General features: G+C 43.9%; 2 protein-coding genes across 6 annotated transcripts in view; both read right to left on the bottom strand.

Annotated features, from left to right (window-relative positions):
• Positions 1–9724, bottom strand: part of LOC120906416 — a 37014-nt gene extending 27290 nt beyond the window's left edge. The window contains exons 1-3 of one of the 5 annotated variants that reach the window (XM_040318090.1): positions 9527–9724; positions 7198–7334; positions 4196–5042 (exon numbers count right to left, since the gene is read on the bottom strand). In XM_040318090.1, coding sequence (XP_040174024.1) covers positions 4196–4361 — 166 coding nt within the window. In that variant the 5' untranslated portion in view covers positions 4362–5042; positions 7198–7334; positions 9527–9724. Of the gene's footprint in view, positions 1–4195; positions 5043–7197; positions 7335–8893; positions 9000–9313; positions 9401–9526 lie in introns of those variants that run through there. The other 4 variants (XM_040318097.1, XM_040318123.1, XM_040318105.1 and 1 more) reach the window with 4 other exon arrangements.
• Positions 9725–15288: 5564 nt separating this feature from the next.
• On the bottom strand, positions 15289–19268 carry LOC120894565 (cysteine dioxygenase type 1). The gene is made up of 4 exons (XM_040297224.1): positions 18799–19268; positions 17100–17496; positions 15619–16090; positions 15289–15529 (listed from the first exon to the last, which is right to left on the bottom strand). The coding sequence occupies exons 2-4, from the start codon at positions 17381–17383 to the stop codon at positions 15518–15520; spliced, it is 768 nt and encodes a 255-aa protein (XP_040153158.1). The 5' UTR covers positions 17384–17496; positions 18799–19268; the 3' UTR covers positions 15289–15517.
• Between the last annotated feature and the right edge of the window lie 2553 nt (positions 19269–21821).

The raw sequence follows: 21821 nt of genomic DNA, 5'->3' as shown, positions 1-21821 counted from the left end.
GCAAAATAAATTACTTTTTTTTATAGCACAGTATTACTGCCCTGCAGCACCGAAGACCACATTACATCGATAGTGATGCGGCCCTTCAAAACACTTTGCCACGTTTGCCGCGCTTTTATGAGCCATTTCTTCCCGTTCGAAATTAGAAATAACACACGAAACAATTTCGTCCAACCAAAACAGAGAGTAAGAGGGAGAGCGAGAGAGACAGAACACACTGATATGTTATTTTCCTTCCCGATTCCCCCAACACGCCACACGAATACTAAACGACTGCAATTGCGCTTGATTGTTTTGGTGCAACTGCAGTACACACATGCACATCTCTCCTCCAATTCAATCCTCCCCTCTCGGTTTACCATTTCTGTGCACTGGCTGTGTGTATATATATTTGTGTTATAATTTATTGTCCATTACGGCCAGGCCCATGTCGTAACACGGTCCGCATTCAACCCGAACGCATTTCTCGGCTGCGGCGCTGCTTGCAATAAAATCCTGCCAATAATACCAAAACGTGAAGCCCCAGAAGTCGATGCGTCTTCACCTCTGCGTTGGGCTACACAACAACAGCAGCAAACTACCCATGAAACCCTACTACCTGACCCAATGTGGGGCCGTTCTTGGCCGTTCGGTGTGTTCACCATTTTCTTCGGCAGCTCCCCCGATGCAGGTGGCAATTTTCTTGAAAAGATGCGCAACAACTGCTCCAGATTCAGTGAGGAGGGAGCATCATTTTGCCTGTAGCATTCAATGTACCCTCCCCCCCCCTTACTCCTGTCTGTTAGTGTGGCTTCCTGCCTTTTTCTGCTGCCAAATCACCCTTCTTTTCCATCGCTAATGTTTACAAACTATACACACACACCACGGATAAGATTAACAAGCCTGTACGAAGAGGAAATAGCCTCCGCGTGCCCAATGGCTGCTCTCCCTCCATGTTCCTTGAGGGCCACCCCGACCACCACTAGCCGCATTCGAGCGAAACCTAGGTGAGAAAGGCCGAGGTTGAGAATGTTCAAGCGTACATGTGGTGGTGGAGTACTACGTACCCACTACTGCCTTCGCAAATGCAGTGCAACATACGAAAACATGCTGCTGCTGCTGCTGCTGTGCGCATAGAAATCCATGCACTATCCTCCTCCATCGGGCGTCTGTCTTGTTAGGGCAGATGAAATGGTGGAAGGGGGGGGGGGCTTGAAGCATCGGCACCACGAGGCATCCACTGCACTGAACAACTCAAACATAACCTTGTCTTGTGAACCGAGCCGATGCGCACAACAAGTTTTCAAGAAGTTTGGCCGATAAAAGCCACACACACACGCGCTCCTTGGGCTGGTGGAGCTTGCGAAACACTGCGTCAGGAAGCCGGCAAGTCAGTCCACCACCACATCAGCACTACAGGTTTCGGGATGTAAATCAGAAAACAATAAACTATAATAAAATATAAGCCTTCTCCCTTCGCTGGGCAGCTTCATCAACCGGGAGCCGAGAGACACCGGTGCGGCGGAGTGACGTTAGATGTTGTTGTTGGTGATCCACTTCGCTAAGAAAAGTGGCGAAACTTCACCACCACCACAGGGACACGTCGTCACCATGTGACCTCAGAGAACGACGGAAACACTTGCTTTATTTTTGTTTTTAGCATTTCGTTGCGCACAGGCCGAACTATGGGAGTAACGCCGAGTAAAATGTAAAACCTAATCCTGCTTAAAGCAGCAATACAGGGTTTTCTAAGTTTTGTAGATTTTCATTGCTTGCGAGATGTTTTTTAACAACTATCAAATGTTGTATTTGCATCACAATAATGTTTCAGTTCTTTCAGCACATCACAAGCTAGGCTGAGTTTTCAGATTCAGAGTTCTTTGTTGAATATCATATGGAAGAATTGAAATTTTATTGTGATCTAAATATGACACGAGACTTGGAGATTGGAGATTTGGAGATTGGTGTGGAAACCCTGTAATGTTTCAGTTCTTCCAAATGATTTTCAACACGTCTCTGATTTTCAAATAGCCAAACCTCTGATTTGGGATGGCATACCCATTAAAGGACCGAAAGAAGAAGAATGATTTTCAACACGTCTCAGACTGGATTGAGTTTGACAGTTCTTTTTGTGGTGTGTTGAAAATCTTGTGTAAAAACTGAAATTTTAATTTTATTATGATACAAATACACTATTCGACGGCTGTTGAAAAACAATTTGAAGCTGATGAATAATAATGTACACATTAGCAAGTGACTGTAAGCTTTTAAGCATTCGATAAAACAGTTACGAGGTAATGTAGTGCTGCAAAATGACACTGTCAATGTCATACAAAAATCTGACTTAAACCAAACCCATATCAGCGTCACGTAATCAATTGTAATAACCAGAGGTGATAATCAAAAGGATTGCTGTGACCAAAACATGCTTCGCGACATTTCTTCAACCAACGCTTGGTCAGTCACTATGTCATGACTTTTTTTACTGTGATCAGTTCTGCAAAATATCACTGCAATAGTCATGACAAATTCTGACTGAAACAAAATCGTGTCAGCGTCATGAACTATGTGATGATCAGAGGCGAAACTCAAACAGGTGGTGCGACCATCACATGCTTGGAGACATTTTGTGCAATCAACTCTTGGTCAGTCACTTAGTTGCGACATTTTCTGTGAGTGATCTAGAGTTGGGTGCTAAACAAAATGTCATCAATCATGTGATTGGTCCACCAACTGTTTTAGTCTCATCTCAGTTGTGTACGTGATGACGCAATTTCATTGAGTATCATCAATGGCCATCAAATCAAGCAACCACAGATATGTTCATTGTTTACGTTGGTGAACATCTCGTGATGGTCATGACATTTTGCAGCACTGGTAGTGATGGTTGAACAAAATTGAACATATAAAAACTTTTCAGAAAAAAACTGGTTCAAAATGAGTTTGAAGTTTTCGCTAAGAATGAGTAGTAGATGCCTAGTAACTCAAATCTAATGTGCCGACTTTCCATAGTTAGCAACGTTTCATTCGAAAACATGCTAAAATTAAAAAATAAGTGCCGGAAGTGCTCGTAGATTTTTCACTTAACGTTAAATTTGTTGTAATCTATTTTAACTTCAATCAGTTTAAGCTGATATCGATATAAAATACCCAAAAAATAGATTTAAAACACGATAAAAAATAAGTACGTAAACTTCGTTCTTAAAAGCCTAAAACTTTAATATTTGGTCTGCATTTTTGTGCAACATGTTTTGCCCAAAAAACATTCAGGGTAGAAAATTGACAACGAAAATTAAACTAGAACATAGCAGAAGAATGCTAGCATGGCGTACAAGTTACGATGATAAAGACATTAAACAAACAAAAACATTGATTTAAAACATGAGACTTTTCACTAATGGCAAAAGCACACCAGTGGCAATAATCTTGGTATGCTAAAAAACAAAACCCTCAAAAACAGCCCTGATACCTATTTAAGTACCTTTAAAATTAAATCTACTCTAAGCAATCCCGATACTTGTTTTTTACCCACTGCCAAAACCCATTGTGAGCCAACCAGGATTCCGGTGCCAACACACAAATGCTAACACGATTTGCCACTGGAATAGCGTCGTGTCCTAGATTGGCGCAGGACAACTTCTACAGACCAATTCTTTTCGCCCACCCTCCTTCTCAAGGTTTAGTTTATTATTATTATTTTTATGTGCTCCCGCTGTGCCACGCGCTGTTGAACAAAGAACGGAACCTTCTTCTGCTACTTTCACCCCACACAGGAGCCACCGTTCTGCAAAAGAAAAAATCCTTTGAGACTGCTACTGCACACGGTGGTGGGGCGATTCGTGGCACGACAAAACAACGCCGGAAGTCGGCCAAGCCGAGGGTGCAAAGCAAGCAGAAGGTTGGAAGCGCAGAACCCTCCACCAAGGAGCAGCATGTGGAGGGAACGGTAAATCGATAGCCCAGTTTTTGCTAGCTCCAATGTGCGATAGAGCTGCTGGTGCTGCTGGTACTCCCTCTCTCTTCCCAAGAGGATATGGGCAACTCAGGTATAAGACACGACGGGGATGGGAAAAAAAGAAGAAAACGCAACTAAAATTAAACCTGTCGGTTTGCCTGCTGCTACGAAACGAGTCCAGCGGAAAGGGGCAAAGTTACAACGGACCATGTTACAGCGCGCGCAATAAGGACAAAGGACATCTTCTTGAACACAACTGACCTGATTGACTTCCGCCGGCGATCTGACGCATTTCCTTGGTGAATCCGCGGGCCCCGAACTGGCAGGACAGGTCGTGCAGCGTTCTCGGCTCCCCGCGATCGAGCAGCCGCTCGAGGAAGAACAGCAGCGTCATGTTGCGCGCCTCCTCATACTCCATCGACTCCATGGTGTCGCCGACGCCGCTGCCGCCGCTCCCGGGTACTGTGCAGCAGATGTGTCTCGGTCGCCCTCGGCTGTGCTACCGATGCAGTGGCTGCGCGGTGTCTTATCTTATCTCCCCCCAAACTCCCCGGCCGGAATGACTCGGGCTCGGTATCTCAACTCGGAAGAAGTTTCCGACTTCCTGACCTATTATTGTCACACCTCGATGCACCCCCAGGCCAAGTGAAAATGGCCCCAAAATCTAACCCGCCAGAAGCACTACACACTACACCACTTCGGGGTACACTCTCACCCTTACCACACACACACACACACAGACACACACCACCACACAGATTTTCCCTTTCTTGCAGCGAATGCAACGATGCGATGACACTTTATGGTTTGGCGCAAATGGGGCACACGCTCGCGCGGGCGGCCGCACTAATTGAATTTAATCACAGACTTTTAACTTCACTTCTACTTCTGTGCGCTTCTTCCAAGACTTCGACGCTTGGTAAGAAAACGGGGGGTGGTAGGTAAGGGGGGGCGGCGGTCAGCTTTTTACTTCACTTTCGACACTTTTGCTGCCACGGAGGTGCAATAAACAGTGGGGGTTGGGTTGGGTTCGGCTGGAAGCGATGGTCAGTGTTCGTCGAAAGTGTCGTTGCTAGGCAGTGCGAGACGATGGGCGATGTTTGTTGCTCTGAAAGAAACGAAAGAAGTAAAAGACGGCTCAGTATGTGTGTGTGTGTGAGTGTCGGAAAGGTTTAGTTTCTTCGCTTTTTTGCGGGGAGGTTTATCTTTTGGAGGTTCTCCCTCCTATTATCTGCAACACGATTGCAGCTTTACGTGGGGGTTTTTCTTTTTCACTTTCGTAATACAGGTGAAAGGATATTGGCTACCACGTACGATCACGAACTAAAGATGGCAGAGGTCACAAACAAAGGATGCGGCAATGCAACGGCAATCATATATGGTCCATATTTCCCCTACTACGTCACTACATGAAGGGGATAAAAAAAGTCCTTGTAGTTCGGATTCGGCAGTATCCATTGTTGCTTAGAATGAATTTTAAAACTGAATGGGTGTTTACCATTTAGGATGTTGCAATGTTTGGTATTCATTGTATTGTATTGTTGTTGTTGTTGTTGTGGAACCATGATTTTGAAACCGAATGTTGTATTTTTTAGCACAATAAAAATTTGTTAAATGATTTTCATGTAATTTGTTTCGATTATTAAAGTCGGTACTGCGCAATTTTGGCTCTAAAGCATCAATTTTTGGCTCCAACTTATCTATTTTTGTCTGTATGTCAACAATTTTTTACTCTTGTAGGAATCATCATGAATTTACCATTTATTTGAGCAGATTTATGACAACTGTAATTTGACATCACAAAAACAGTACAAAAACCATGTAATTTGATTTTGTGAAAATACAACTAATTAGATGCAATCAAATCTCAGGATATTGTTCACACATGAAAATACATGCCGATCTTTTTTCAATCCATTAAAACTCCCAAAATTGGCGTAACAATTTTTATATTTTAAATTGTATCAATAAAATAATGGTCGGCTTTACTTTAATTTAGCAATTTTGGAACGCACAGTTTCAGACATTACGTTAAATTTTTAAATAAAGGGGTTGATTTACAGCAAATTTACAGCAAAAATTGTGACACGCTATCAACAATTGGTGCCTTAGAGACAAAAATAGGTGAGTTTGAACCAAAATTTAGTGGCAACGAATGTATTCATATCATAAATGTATTGCTATCGCAAGCCCATCTTGCACCGAACTCCCACACAAAACTAGGGTAGTCATGCGACCCATGAATAGTGTATTGGGATTGATGAAGAATTTGTAGGTTTGTAGATGCAATTGAATTTTTGCTTTTGTCTTTTATTGTTTTTTTTCTAGTAAATTCAAACCAATATCACCACTAATACATAAACACAAAAGTAAACTCTCTACCTCATTAATAATAATTGAACTTATTCTCTTGTTGACGCCATGTAGTTAAAAATATATAATCTTTTTTATATACTGTTTTTGTTCTTCAAATAATGATAAAAAAAACATTCAATTGAGCTCAATTGCTTTTTTAAATTGTTCTAATTTATTTAAAGTTAGCTCGTCCTCAATGGACTGAAGTACAACAACAAACCTAAAAAATCATACTTTTAACTTAAAATGTTATAATTATAACACACATGAAACAGTTAATTTGTTAATGTTTGATGTTTTTCATTGTTTTCACAGCAAAAAACAGCATCAAAACAGTATCAACCAATATGAAATATAAACAAAAATTTGTAAATACTCAACAACAAAGTCAATACAGCCGATGGACTAAAAATAAGAAAATTGAAAACTTCAAATACTGTTTAACTACATTTAACAGTGCTGTAATATTGATAAAATTTGTCATTTTTCTCAGTTCCTAATTAATACACAAAATCGTTAGTATAAATCTTCGCGGGCACAATCATTGCAACCGTAAACACTTTAAACTGCAGTTAATTACGTATCAGCAATCAAAAACAAATACCACTGCATTACTGCGTGCGTACTATAGTCTCCAACACTGCCGTAGTAGCAGAACAAGGAATGCATTATTTTTTGCATTCTGGTGCATTTTCTTCCCTTCCCGTTTCCTATCCACGGGATTCTTGGTTGCATTTATAGACCATATAGCTTTGCATTTAATTGCATGTACAGTCTTTGCTCCATTCACCTCATGAAGGAGGAAGAAAGTTTGTGTTTTAGAAAAACAAATGTGTTAAAGGTTGTGCACATGCAACACCACGCACACACACACACATGTATACGGTTGCTTGGAAGGGGGAGCTTACCTTGAGAGTTTTGCAGTTGCTACTATTTAACCTTCATCGGGAACTGCTGCTGTTGGCGGTGCTGTTGTTGCAGTTATTGTTGATGATGATGATGTTGCAAATGATAATGATGATAGTGGTTCACGGTTGTTCCTGTGCTACACACGTGAAGAAATGAGGCACGTTGATCAGAGGATTGGTTATTGCCAGAGACAAAAGCAAAGCATTTGCTAGCGTTGCTTTAAGACGCGACTAGATTTTCTTTTCCCACCCATCTGTTCTATACACTGTCTCTCTCTTTTTTCTGCAACTAGTTTCTCTGTTTCTGTTCAATCATTAGTATGTTTTTCTTCTTTCCTACGTACGAATGGCTTTCTCCTACCATTCGAGCGGGCAAAAGAGGCGAAGAGTGCGCGCTCAACAAAATAGCAAAATTGCCACTCATCGATCAAATAAAGTGTTGCTGCCGAGGATTTGCTAGCGACCTACGTGTACGAGGCGCGTTTGAGGGCGAATAAAAGAAATTAGGTAGCATATTCGAGGAGAATAAAAACAATACCAGCTGCAGTCGCGCTTCTGAAGACAAAAAGGCAGACAGAGCTTTCGTGCAAAACTCAAAAAGAAAGTAATTTCTTCACGCACACACGAAGCAGTTTGAAGCACGAAGAAATAAGAAAATTACTTGTCGTATGGATGTGTTAGGTATTGATAACACATGAAAAAAAAGGATTGCCATAATGTCGACTGCTTCCGCCATACGAATGAATTAAAATTAACAAAAAACGGCTCTAAAAATTTCCCCACAAAATCAGTCGTTCAAAAAACACCAAAAAAATGGTCCACACACACACAAACACACAATCATACAAACAGCAGAGTGCGGGTTCGTCCGTCTTGTACACGAGTTCGGTGACAAAATGTTGACGTAATTTAGCGATCGTGGACCCAGAACACACACAAAAAAATCACTCTTTGAAATCACACCCACTCTCTCTCTCTCTCTCTCTCTCGAACACGCACGCACACACGCATTTGGCACGGCAACGAATTTAAGTGAAACGATCAGTAACGCTTAAATCAGAAGCCGCCAATCAGTGCCACTGCTGGCTGTTGGGTCAAGAGACTACGATATATCGATATTTTCACAAATCACACACACACACACACACACACACACATTGCCCCATAACCAGCAGCACTGGGCACACACCACCAAACATTCCGCAGACGGCTGCAGCAGATCTTTGTTGACCGACTTGATTAGGTCACCTGTCGGGCCAGCAAAGACCAGTGCAATGGGAGAGGAGAGGTTCACAGTGAAATAATTTCAGCGCGCAGGTGTAAGGCACACATCCACAGAGAAGCAGCTCGCGTCTATTACCAGTCCAAACCTGCACAACGAACACTGCCCGACACATAACGAATGATTGTCACCGTCTGTCGCTCCTAAACAGAACGCACACGATCACGCACCATTGGCGATCGCGTTGTCACATGAGCTGTTGGAGTTGCTGCAACCTTTCTTCATAGATTCCCTCTTTAGTTCACACAGCCACATACTAAAGGGACGACACACGGGGGGTCGTCGTCCCGCTGGAAGATGTTCAACGTGGCACACCAAACACACAGTAAAAAAAAGCCCTCTGCACCAGCTGCAGAAATGCTTTGCAGACGGACAAACACACTACAAAATAATTGCGTTGGACAAAGGGCATACAAAACGTAATAATTGGCCACACCACACACACACGCTCCGTGCACCGAGTTTCTTGCTTGCCAGCCGCCAGCGCGTACTAGCGAAAACGATCTTGTCAACCCGCGCGCACCAACAGATCTTCTAGTAGCGCTCTGCTCACGCACACACATCTCCCGTACGATCGCTTGCGTACACACCCGCGTTCCTCACCCGGCCGAACGATCTTTCAACGCTTTCCAAATCCGATCGCCATTTTGAAATCTTTCTACGTGTGCGCTTCAATTTCGGCTCTTCTGCGGTCCGTTTCGCACCTCTTCCTTTTCGCGCACACTGGCCCAGGTGTCCGACGGTGAGGAGAAAGAGTGTGTGTATTGCTGTGTGCGTATGTGTGAGCGGTCGTGTGACTCTAGATAACGAACGATTTCAACAACTGCATCACACCTGCCTTATCGTTCCCTAGTGCAGGAATGCCGTGCCCGTTAGACCAACGCAGCAGCCTCTAACTAAGAAGCGCACACACCATCACACCATCACCACCTTCAACTACGCATTCCAATCCGTCGACCGGACAGAAACTGACAGCATCGATGAAACACCTGACCAAACGACCGTGCTGGGCGATCGCTTGGATCTGTATCGTTCGGGGGGGCTTACTTCTGGGTGAGCGCTGGTGCTGGGCAGCGCACACGGCAACTGATTAGATGGAGCTGGTAAAATTCGTACTACCAACCAACCATCACACGGTCCGTCACCAAATATTCGCCCGAGGTTTCAAACAAAACTGAGCGAACGAAACGAAACACGCACACACAGCCCTGTAAGCTTTACGGCAGCTGACGACGGTGTGTTGTTGTGGGTGTGCTGCTGACAGTTGTGCAATTGGCACCCAAGCAGCAATACGGAACCGTCAGAGGAAAGGCGTAACCCAAGTGACACATGTCAGCCGCCCGATAACCAGGCTAAACTGATTCAAAACAGGCGCTTTTAGTGATGCATTTGTTTGGACTGGTTTTGCAGGAAACGGTAAGTCATAATCGATTTTAACCTGTATTAAAACACCCGAATTCATTCGGCATGTTTTTTTTATAATGAGGAACAAATATTACAGCAGAGCGCCGTTTATTCAGGCACCTTTTATTCGGTTGTCCGAATATCGGTGCTTTTTAGAAATGACAGCTTAATACAAAGGTAACGAGGTGTGCCGGGCAGGAGGGTAAAATAAACCGCTATTAGAATTAATAGCATAGGAAAAAACAATAAAATACGACATTTGAAAAATTCTCTCTCTCTCTCTCTCTCTCTCTCTCTTTCTCTCTCTCTCTCTCTATCTCTATATCTCTCTCTCTTTTCCTCTCTCGCTCTCTCTGTATCTCTTTTTATCTCTCTCTCTCTCTCTTACACACACACACTTTTTCGGCAGGTCTTGCTATACCTAATGCAGTTATCGATCTCGCTGTGCTCCCCCGTGCCTTGTGCCTAATCCCATTCGCCACAGATTAAGCTTAAACCACTGGAAAATCAAACATGCATAGAAAAAAACGAAAGCTCCATAGCTTCGCTGGTTTGCTGATATCCACGAATCTGATCACACGACCATTCTTATAGATTGTTGCTCGGAAAGTTAGAAATGAATATAGGTCAAAATTAGATGAATAAGGCGAAACGAAACACAAATAAGGCGAAACAAGAAAAGGACAGCAATATAATGAAGAATTATAGAACGCCATCTATGGAGCAAAACCAGTGAAGCTATGGAGCTTTCTTTTTTTTTATTGACATTTGATTTTCCAGTCGTTTAAGCTTATTCTGTGGCGCGACAAAACTGGAGGTTGGAGGAGAGGCCTTGAAAGCCATCTCAAAAAAAAAACTTCATCGCAACGAAAAGATTGTTAGCAAAATCGCGATGAAATTACACAGCACATATGGGGGTAGAGAACGCAGAACGCAGAGAGAGATTTTATTCAAGCTAGCAACTTACTTTTATACCCATCCTCCTGTCACTTGACATTATATTCATACCAGGTAGCATCACGCCTGACAGTGATAAACCATTATTCCACAAAGATAACAGTAAGAAGTACTGTATCGAACCAAAAAACCAACGATCAGAAACGACAGCTGATAAACGACAACGCTCTTAAGCTTATAAACTTTGCCTCCTTCAAGCACATGAACATTCGTAGTACTTCTTTTCAGCATTCATCTCGCTTCAGCTACACATGAAGATCACCAAGGCAGACATATTTCCAAATCGATCACGATTCTGATTGACGGAAGGGATTTCCCGATAACGTTTGCATAAAAATGGCCTTTGTCGACTGGCTGCAAACATAAATCTACTACCTTGTGAGGTGTCTTTCGTCAGTCATCCGGAATTATCACCATGATGGATGAAGACATGCCTTTAGGCATTTTGTAGAGATCTATCTTCTATTTTTATCAATTCCTCCTTTCAATTCCATTTTTCGCGACAAAATTGTTGGAGTATAGCTTTTGAATCATGTTGGTCTACAAAATTTCGATGAGACGCAGCTGGGTATGTTGCACATATCGAAATTCCATCGAAATTCACCTAAAACGATCGCATTCAGTTTTGGCGTCATTTCTTACCGCTGCGAATTCTGCTCCCTGATACGTTTGTTCCTGTTTCACAGGTACTATTTCACCCTCGGTCTACGACTTTCCCTCGGTCTTCATTTTCAGCAATATTTGGAGCTTCTAATCCCTCTAGGTCTCTAGGCCATTCGGAACTAGACTTTTTTCAATGCTCTAATTGTTGTCTAACTGTACTAAGACGTTGTAGATGTAGGAACAGGCTTATACGATGTCCACAAACATCGGGTAATCGGGATAAGGGGTGCCGTTCTGCGTTCGCGCACGCTTTTATACGAAGTTGCTTCACTTTTTTGGCTATCACGGTTAGAGTTCGACTGATAAAAGTGTCATATTTTGTCTGCTTGCTCATGAGATACTATTATTGAAAGTGCAATTAATGTTTCGTTATTGCGGGTGAGTTTAGAGCGTTTTTCAGTATGTATGACTTTAGACCTTCAGATACATCGAGAGATAGTAAGTATCGCATTATGGCCGGTCTCGTGGTTCACTCGTCAACTCGAACGACTTAACAACATGCCCGTCATGGGTTCAAGCCCCGATTGGACCGTGCCGCCATATGTAAGACTGACTATCCTGCTATGGGGGGAATCAATACACCGTTTTCCGGGTCAGTTTCTATTGTGAACGGCATTATTCAACAATCGCAATAGGTTTTTTCAACAGCTCCGCTGTAACAAATAATGCCAGCTGTTGAAAAACATCTTGCAGATTTTTAATAACGCTGTTCGCATTGAAAACTGTGCCGGAAAACAGTGTAAGTCACTGAAAGCCAAGCCTACAAGTGGTACAGGCAGGTCTTGACCGACAACGGTTGGTGAGCCAAAAGAAGCTATTGCGGATGAAGTTAAACCCTATGAAAAATCATTTTTTCAATTTTTCAAAAAATCAATCAAGTCAATTTTTTAATGCAACATTTATAGGCCGTTACGATCGACACACCCGGATCAGAATCGATCTTCCGGATCGAGAGATTCATATATCTACGAACTGGTTCCATCGCCGCTTTGATGACTGTTGGCTTCCTCGCTGTACGTGGTTGCTCGGATCTGGCACGGTACTTGATCGAGCACATCCGAGTACGGTACTGTTGGATGCCAAAGTAAACATGACCCTGTGTCCCAATGATCGAATTTGTCCCAAGGACGCTACCCTTTCGAACATAATTTCTATACTGCGTCGTGGTTCCCTTACAACTTGCGTGTACTACAAGCGTGTAATAAGAAGATATCGTAACTGACTCCAATACCATTTCTCAATATGCATTTGTCAGTACCGCTTTCAAACGTTCTTGGAGGCTATTGTTTATTCCCTACAAAATTCGATCCGCGAATTGAGCAAATTTATGTAGTCGATAACCTTACAACAGTATCCTGAAAGATGAGTCGTTGATAATAGAAAAAGATCTCGAATTGCCTCATTTTCTTCTATTACTATGCTTGGTTTCTTCGTATTCCTGTTAATGGTTAATCGTTTATATATTATTAATTCCACATATGGCTCGAAGTGAGAATACCGGTACATGACCTTACAATATTATGTCATTAAGGATCTTCTTTTACTCTCAGACGAACAAGCAAACATCTCGTATGATAATGAAAGGACCATTGGGTCGTTAACATAATGATATTTTGTAAAGTTCACTTCAATAAAGTCTCGTAGAGTGTTAAACCAAAACTACGTGATCAATATACACACAGCGTTTCGATCATTATTTCTGTTCTGCAATCAACATTTTTTTTTTGGGATTTTTTTAAATCCTAAAATAACATGGCTGATGCAAATTTGAATAATCAATCGACAATCATGTCAATTAAATAAATCTCTTTGTGTTAAGAGCAGAGGGACGTGATTCTATTTCCGGCGTCAAGAACAGAAAGACGTGAGAAGGCGGGATATCTGATCACAACTTCATGTGTGTGCATTTGAATAGATCCAAATAGGAAAGGAGTGTAAGAAAGTTTAAAACTTAAACCAAAAGACAATTTATGTTTGATAGAGACTACGATTGCCACAATCAGTGATATACCGTTGGGTAAGTTTGGTTTGATCGGTTTTGATGGGATTTTTACCGTGTTACCCTGTAAAAAAATGAGTATTCTCATTTCATCATTATTTGTTAGGATCTTACATAAATTTGTTACCAAATCTCCATCATCTCATGACAAACACTAAAACAGCAACCATGCAAGCCATTTGGAAAGATGGGATCCCGTTAGAGATACATCCAATATTTTGCAAAGTAATAATATGGTATTCTTTAAAGTGTGCTTCAAGTTTTTGAAAAAAAAAACTAGAGGGATCACGTTCTATTTAAGCATATTTTTTAAGATACAGGATTATATGGCCCAATCATTGATGAATGCGTTGAATTTAATACGCTTGTTAGTAGTTAAATTAAATCTAGCCACAGTAAAACCGGGCCGGTCTCGTGGTATAGTCGTCAACTCATAAGACTTAACATCATACCCGTCATGGGTTCAAGCCAAGTAGTGGCAAAGGCAGGCCTTGATCGACAGCGGTTGTTTAGCCAAAGCAGAAGAAGTGAAATTGATTAAATAACATCAGAACCTTCCCTTCCTTCCCTTGAAAAATAATCAATTTCCCCGTGAAAACACCATTCCCTAAATTGAAAATACTGAACTTAACTAAATTTACAGTGTTTCTCAAGCCATTTCAACACTGCAAGCTTTATTTGCAATCCGTAAAATCGCTTTTCAACATTTTTAAATTACAGGGTTTTCAATGATATTATTGACATGTTCAGCGAGTTGTTGAATCGTTCGGGCATATAATTGACACTTTCAGCGAGATATTGAATTGTTCGGAAGCAGGCGTTGACACGTTCGACGATACTATTGAGCTCTCGTTTGTTTTGTTTACACCCTGTGCCGAAGCGTGTAATTTTTCATTCTTAGATGTCCTTTTACAGGGTTTTCAATGATATTATTGACATGTTCAGCGAGTTGTTGAATCGTTCGGGCATATAATTGACACTTTCAGCGAGATATTGAATTGTTCGGAAGCAGGCGTTGACATGTTCGACGATACTATTGAGCTCTCGTTTGTTTTGTTTACACCCTGTGCCGAAGCGTGTAATTTTTCATTCTTAGATGTCCTTTTATTAGCAAATAGCCATTCCCCAAGCTTTTTAATACATATATTAGTTAAAACCAGCATATTTTTTCGAAAACTGTTTGTTTACCTTCTGATGGGAAAGATCCAAGCTGCAGTCCAAGGGGTACGAAAGTGACAGCTCTATAGTATCGCCGAACTTGTCAACGCCTGCTTCCGAACAATTCAATATCTCGCTGAAAGAGTCAATTATATGCTCGAACGAATCAACAGCTCGCTGAAAACGTCAATAATATCATTGAAAACCCTGTATTAGCAAATAGCCATTCCCCAAGCTTTTTAATACATATATTAGTTAAAACCAGCATATTTTTTCGAAAACTGTTTGTTTACCTTCTGATGGGAAAGATCCAAGCTGCAGTCCAAGGGGTACGAAAGTGACAGCTCTATAGTATCGCCGAACTTGTCAACGCCTGCTTCCGAACAATTCAATATCTCGCTGAAAGAGTCAATTATATGCTCGAACGAATCAACAGCTCGCTGAAAACGTCAATAATATCATTGAAAACCCTGTAATGTCGAGCGTATACCGAGCAACCAATGCCAGGTCATTCGAGTTTCCATTTTTATTGTTTAAATATATTTTATTGAATTATTCGCTTCCGATGTTGAGCTGGCTAGAGAAATCCTGTAACTTAATTCTAAAAAAAACATACCAAACAACACCATTTAATCGTTATAGACATTTTATTCACTCGTAGCACACTTTTGCCCTGAATTATGAGCAGTAATCTAAAAGTAATCTCATTTACTTATCTTATCTGAAATACAGCCCTAGCGTTTCTCTTGGAGGATTACCACTAACGGAAATGCAGAAAAATGATCATGCATTCGTTTCATTGCTATCACTTGCAAACGTCAGTCTCGATACATCTGCCGACTGCCAGCTATCAAGTCCTAGTTCACATTCTGAAACAATAGAAAGCAATTAGTTGCGAATTCTTCCGATTTCGTCTACATCCCCGTCACGGGGGTGGCCACGGAGCAAGCATACTTACAGAGGATTCTCGTTTGCCGAACTTGCTCCAGAAGGTGACCTTACACTTGGTGCGCTTGCCATTTTGTTTGTTAAAGATGGAGCACACATCGAACGGGGGGCAGTACAGGTGCAGCGAGACGGCCACATCGGTGTGGCTCGGATTTTCGACCCGGTGCAGCCCGAGCGTATCGTTAATGTAGCACACGCCATTCGTTTCCAGCGTGCTGCGCGAAAGCTCCTCCAGCTCGTCCCCATTGTATTCCACCTCTTCGCCAGCCGGCTGACCGCTACCAATGTCCGCCTTGCTGTCCTCCGTGACCGTCGCATCCTTCGGCCAGGCATAGCGCGTCTCCATCAGCTGTCCTTTGAGCATCTTCATGAAGCAATGCGAATCGGCATGATCGTGGATGGCCGATGCGTGCCCTTCGTTCCAGCAGAGAATCATCAGGTTGTACTTGCCATTACCGGCATCTACCAGATTTCGGGTGTAGCTGTGTGTAGGCAAAACAGTGAGGAAAGAATGAAATAGATACGTTGTCCAATCATCACAACAACGAAAGCCAGATAGCGTGCGGTGGGAATGTGTCAGTTGCCATTTGCCGCCATTTCAAATGTCCTGAAAACAGACTCTCATACTTGTTCGCTTATCGAGCGTGGGCTGCAAAGATAAACCCATCATTCGGACAGGACAATCAACTTTATCATTTTTCACGATGGAAGCTGTTGCAAACAGTCTGAAGCTGAAATCTGCGCCACGATGACATGAAATAAATTAATACTCAACATCTCATTTTCAATATTTGCGATACATTTGAGTGATACGGACAGTGTCGCTATCGATAAGAACTTTATCAAAATACGACTTGCTGGGGTTGGGTACGTCACAAAGTCTTCCGTTTCCTACTGGTTTTGAGATGATTCCCTCATAGGCTTATTAGACGATGGAAAGAACCGTCACCTTGGTTTGGCATTTTTCCGTCATATCGCAATGGACAAATAACTACTGTTGTGGAAATCGGAATTCGACATGCTCATTTCCAATTCGCTCTGGAGAGGATTTTCCTATCAAAGTCGATAGAAGTATTTGAATTTACTGTTGGTGTTTGATACCAAAAATACTAAACGAGGATGCCAGAACTTTCCATCGTCTAACAATCCTATCACAGTGCTTTATCTTATAACAGATTTAGTAGAATTCTATCGCAATCACTCTCCAGCAACAGTCCTTCCAGAAAGGGATGTTACTCTTCTACCTTACCCTACAATAAACCAAAGTCCAAACCTAATCGGAATTGAAGCATGTGTGCTATGCTACCTTCATTAATCGTCTACTAAAGATAAGCTGCTTTGTTCGACATTACTCAGTCAGCTCTCTTCCGACGCCTCCCGACCCTAATCCAAAAGATCCCCGGATACGATCCCGGACCACCATGCGAGCGCATGTGTGTTGTTGCCAGGGACCGGGGATCCGCCGCCATCTTGCATACTGCACACACTTACCGGTATCGGTCGAATTTGGCAAACTTGCGCCACTCGGCCGGGTTCGACTGGTAGCTCAGCATCAGATGGTTCACGTACTCGATGTTGACGTGGTCCGAGTCGAACGTTTTGCGCAGCTCGCCGATCAAATCGGTCAGCGTTTCACACTTCCTTGCGTTCTTGAGCGGTTTGTCGATGCCGGTGAAGGTTTTCGTCAGCTCGCGTAGATACTTTTCGCAATCTTCGTTCCGGTTCTCATCGCCGCCGCAGTTGTTGTTTAGCTCCATTACCGCCAGCGACGTCATTATGATTTTTATGTTTCCCCACTGGGCTGATAACGCACGACACTCCGCTGGCCGTACGACACTGGTCAATCGATCTGGGCGCGCAAATAGTGCTGTGGTGTGCTGCCTTCTGCCTATTGGAAGGGAACGGGTAAAACGTAAACAATAATATTAAAAACATACACCATTAATTACTGCGTACAGCGACTGGTTCGATCTATCGGACGCCAATAACAATAAGGGGGTTGCTTTTAAAAGGGTTCCTTCGCACCAGTTTGTAGTGAGAGCGAGAGAGCTAGAGAGGGTTCGCAAAACTTGATTACGCCAGCGCGCCAGGGCGAAGATGCAAGGCAGAGATCGATCGAGCCGCAATCTGGGCACAATCTGGGGCCCCAAGAGTGTGATTTACCGAGCGTTGGGCACTGCAATTGTCCGGCCGTTCTCGCCACTGCACTCGGTCACAAACACGGCCATTAGCAAACGGCCCGCCATGTTGGGCAGGTTGAATAGCCTTTTAAAAGTCATCGGCATACCATTGCTGAGCGGTCCATGCGACGGTCCACCAAGGGTAGGCAAAATAGACATCAGCCACCGAGGTCCGTAAAGCTAACGAGAGCTAACATAAAAAAGCCACACAAAGCCATCGCCCATGCTTCCTACCGTGATCATCAGATCTTCTTGATCTTCTTTTGCAAGATCGTTCCCCGAGAAAGGTTCAAGCCGATCTTTATCAGCTTGCAATAACAATTTGTTCCTAGGTCAAACAGACTAGCAGAAGGGATAGTTTTTCTTTTACGTGTGCTACTTGATAAGCTACTCTAACCTTCACGGTAAGTTTAGCTGATCATTTGAAGAGTTTATTTTCCGCTCGCTCCCTAAAGACCGCACGGTCACGTTCTTTATCATCATCAGCATCATCGCACGTGTTTATTTTCGCGTTTGAAGAAAGAAAGAAAGAAACAACGGTGGTCGCAATACTGCCAGCAGCATCAGCATCCCGCATACAACATAATGCTCCTGTGCCTGAGATTGCATCCAACACACCAGCCGTACCGACAAAGCATAAAAGCAAAGATCAACAAAAGCAGTAAAACAAAAACTTTCTCTCATCTCTTTTGTTACCTCCGCTGCGATACCGTCTTATATACACGTACGTCTCGCCACGTCTTTAGCACTGGCTGCACCCGTCTCCACCTGTTGCCAGAAATGCAGCGCAGACTTTCTCGTACCTGTTGCTGTTGCCCAGGTCGTCCAAAGTGCAGCAAGATGGTAAAACAAAAACCCTTCCCCTCAACATCGACAAACATCCCCCCCCCCACCTCCCCCGCGATCAAGGTTAGGTATGCGAATCCTTCCACGCGGGCCAATCCCTAAAGCCTCACACTTAATTGGCTTGCAGCAGCATTCGACAGAAGGAATTAAGCGCTAAAGCTTACCCCGCGACCTGTGGTCCGTCCGTCCGAGTTTTCTAGAAGCCCTCTTCCGATTGGGCTTGGTGTTGGGCTGCTTGGATGGTGCGGCACTCGTTAAGGGAAAATAAAACACTTGAACCACCACCCTTCTTCTGGGTAACACACTCACACACACACACACTCACACACAGACACACTTGATCCGGGCTATGCGCAGAAGGATCGTGTTTGGCGTAGCCGAGGCGCTTAATTAGCGGTAAAATCCCTTCGGTAGTGGAGCAGAAGCAATGAGCAAATATTTGTCCGTCTTCTCAAGTGCTGGACAAGATCTTTGAATAAGCACACAGCACGCAAAACATACGCACACACAAACACAGAGAGAGAGAGAGATGCGGAACACCGTTTTGTTTGGAAGCAGTTCGAAGCAGCTGCTGCAGGATGAGGGAGGATGTTGCTTCACGACACTTGCACAGCGACTGCCAGCACATGCCCGCACGGCGAGTTAATTTAACATTTTTTCCCTCGTTTTTGCACGATCCGAATTATCGCTCCAGTGTCCTCCTGCCACCGCATCGCGCCATCTCGTTTGCGCGCTGCATCATCACCATCGCCAGCTCTCGCTAGTCAGCCACCGCCGATCGGCCGTGTACCGCGCACATACCGCTTACACTTACACCCGCCGCTCGCAGACGCTTATCAGCGGCTGACGACCGGCCGACCGACAGCCCCGGCCACAGCAGAGGGGGTGGCACCTGCAGGAACAGCAGGAAAGGAGACACCACCGGACACTGGTTTGAGCGGGCTGAGGGAGAGAGGGCACCGAGGGCACACAGGGGACGGTACACCACCACGACAGGCGTATGGGACGCACCTCCAAGTCGAGAGGGCCGCGCGTCCAATCGCGTTTGTCGGTTGAATGCTGCGCACACCTTTGCCGCCGTCCAAGCGAGCCCTTCCTCCTTGATTGGGGACAGGCGGGGGTGGTGAGGGTTGTGTTTTTCCCTCTTCCCAACAATGACTCTTGCCGAACACACGCACACACCGCTGTAGGCTCGTGGAGTTGTTGGACTGGGGGATGGAGGCGGAGGTTTATGTTGTTACATAGTCAACACCGGTTTGTTGTGTCCGTCGGTGACTCACGGAGGCTCGAGCGCACACACTGCCGTGGACTTTGTGCCCTCCAGTGTGCGCGCCATCGGTTTTTGGTGCGCGTGTGTGTGTGTGTTTGTTTGGCTCTCTTGTAACTGTGCGCAAAGGGGAAATCCGTCAAGATGCACTTCAGCCCGCCCACCTCGGGCGGGGAACGTCGCGATAAGGGGACGCTAAACTCGCAGGTCGCAGGAGCGAACGATCGCCCTATTCCTCAGCATAGGAAAGGAATTCCCGGGCCCCGGCTGATCGTACCTTTTTGGGTGCTTCTCTTCTTCCGGGGAAATCAGAAGCTGGCAGCAAGAAGACGGTCGGGCATTTTGGGGTAGTAGCAAAGAGACCATAATGATAGTGAAGGTAGCGACCAGCACATAACTGGACCAGCCAGGCGTCGTTTTCCAGCACAAACCGGTTTTTTTCTATGCTGAGAGGTCGTGGTATTTTCTTTCCTTCTTTCGCAAAAAAACATGAATGGAAATTCCACAGTAGGTGCGTTTTTTTGTTTGAGGACGTGTTTTCTTTATTGCTCCGGTTGCGGTTGCCGTGCCTGTTTCATGTTTCTTATCAATCGACGAAGAAAGGGCAAGACATGTGGGTCACTTTGAGTTTGTTTTTCAAAGTATTCAAAATTTATGTCAAAAATTAAACATACATAATGATTAAGAGTAAGGATATGGAACGGAGACAGCCTTTTCGAGCCTCGCCATTTGCCTTTTTGGGACAAAGAACGACAACGACGTGCATTGTCTGAAGCGTGATCAAAATTAATCTGCGCTATCGCACCACACCGTCCCGAGTCAATCAGTCAATGCATTTCGAGTCGTTGGGCTTGTTTTCATCTCCATTGTCCGGTTTATCTGGCGTGTCGATGTATCTAGAACCTGTATCGTATGTCGACAAGATGCTGGCAACAAAGCAGCAAGGATCCTACGCGACACGTCACCACTGACCAATGCTTGAAACATTTAATAGCCCTTTTGTACGCATGCTTTACAAGCTCTGCGTTAAGTAATGGGCTGTTGTTATCAAGCATAAGGCCTGTCCTTCAATACATTGGAACGGAGCACTTGATACAAAAAAAAACTAGGTAAAAAAACATTTGCAATCATGTGGCCTTGCCTGCGAAGCTCATTCCATCTTATCGACAGATTATCGAAATCGTGGGAAGGTAAAGAAACGGATTAGGAAACAGCGCCACCGGTTCCGATGTGGTCGTCGTTGTTTTTTTATTGTGCCGCTTGTCAAAGGGTTGTTTACTGTTTGTTTACCACGAAAGACGCGTATCGAACGCGGTGTTGTGACCTATTTGCTGCGTGTTTTGTCGAACCGGGTGTCAACCTGGTAACTGCTCCGTTCCTTGACACCCTCCATTACATTGTTGCCCCACCAACAGGGGGTGTTCCCCTCCCGGGACCGGGCGTCTAGTAATTGTTTACCGGTGGACTGGTAATTGCATACCTGGTCGCGTTATCAGAGACCAAGACAAGCACGAGCAATCAATTTGTTAGACAAAAATAATATCACCACCCTCAGTTCCCCCCAGGTGACGAAGATATGGATGGGGTGTGCAAGATATGTAAAGACGTTGCGATGTGAGCAGTGTAGAGAGCACAGTGAGGCGCAATAAATTAGTTTAAGGCACATAACAAACTACAGCAGTTTTTTGTTTGGTTTCGACTGGTTGATTAGACTGTGATAAAAATACAGTGGACAAATGAAAAACATCTCTGAGTCTGTTTGCTTCCTTTGCCCGTCGGTAGTTGATGATATACGAGGTGTTTGTAGTAGATGGTGTTGTGTATGTTAAACGGTTTATTCCTGCTTATTGTAAACAGTGATAACAGGCTGATCTTGAGTTGAGTTATTTGACCACCAAAGTTCAACGGAGATGATACACT

Source organism: Anopheles arabiensis, chromosome 2, assembly GCF_016920715.1.
Source record: "Anopheles arabiensis isolate DONGOLA chromosome 2, AaraD3, whole genome shotgun sequence".
NCBI classification, from domain to species: domain Eukaryota; kingdom Metazoa; phylum Arthropoda; class Insecta; order Diptera; family Culicidae; genus Anopheles; species Anopheles arabiensis.
This window is presented reverse-complemented; position numbering and strand designations above follow the sequence as displayed.

What these genes read in the sequence shown, in the direction of transcription:
- LOC120894565 (XM_040297224.1), bottom strand. Translation starts at nt 17,383, where the DNA reads ATGACGTCGCTGGCGGTAATGGAGCTAAACAACAACTGCGGCGGCGAT. An exon ending in GCCAAATTCGACCGATACCG is followed by an intron (nt 16,091 to 17,099) that starts GTAAGTGTGTGC and finishes GCCTACACACAG; the next exon opens with CTACACCCGAAATCTGGTAG.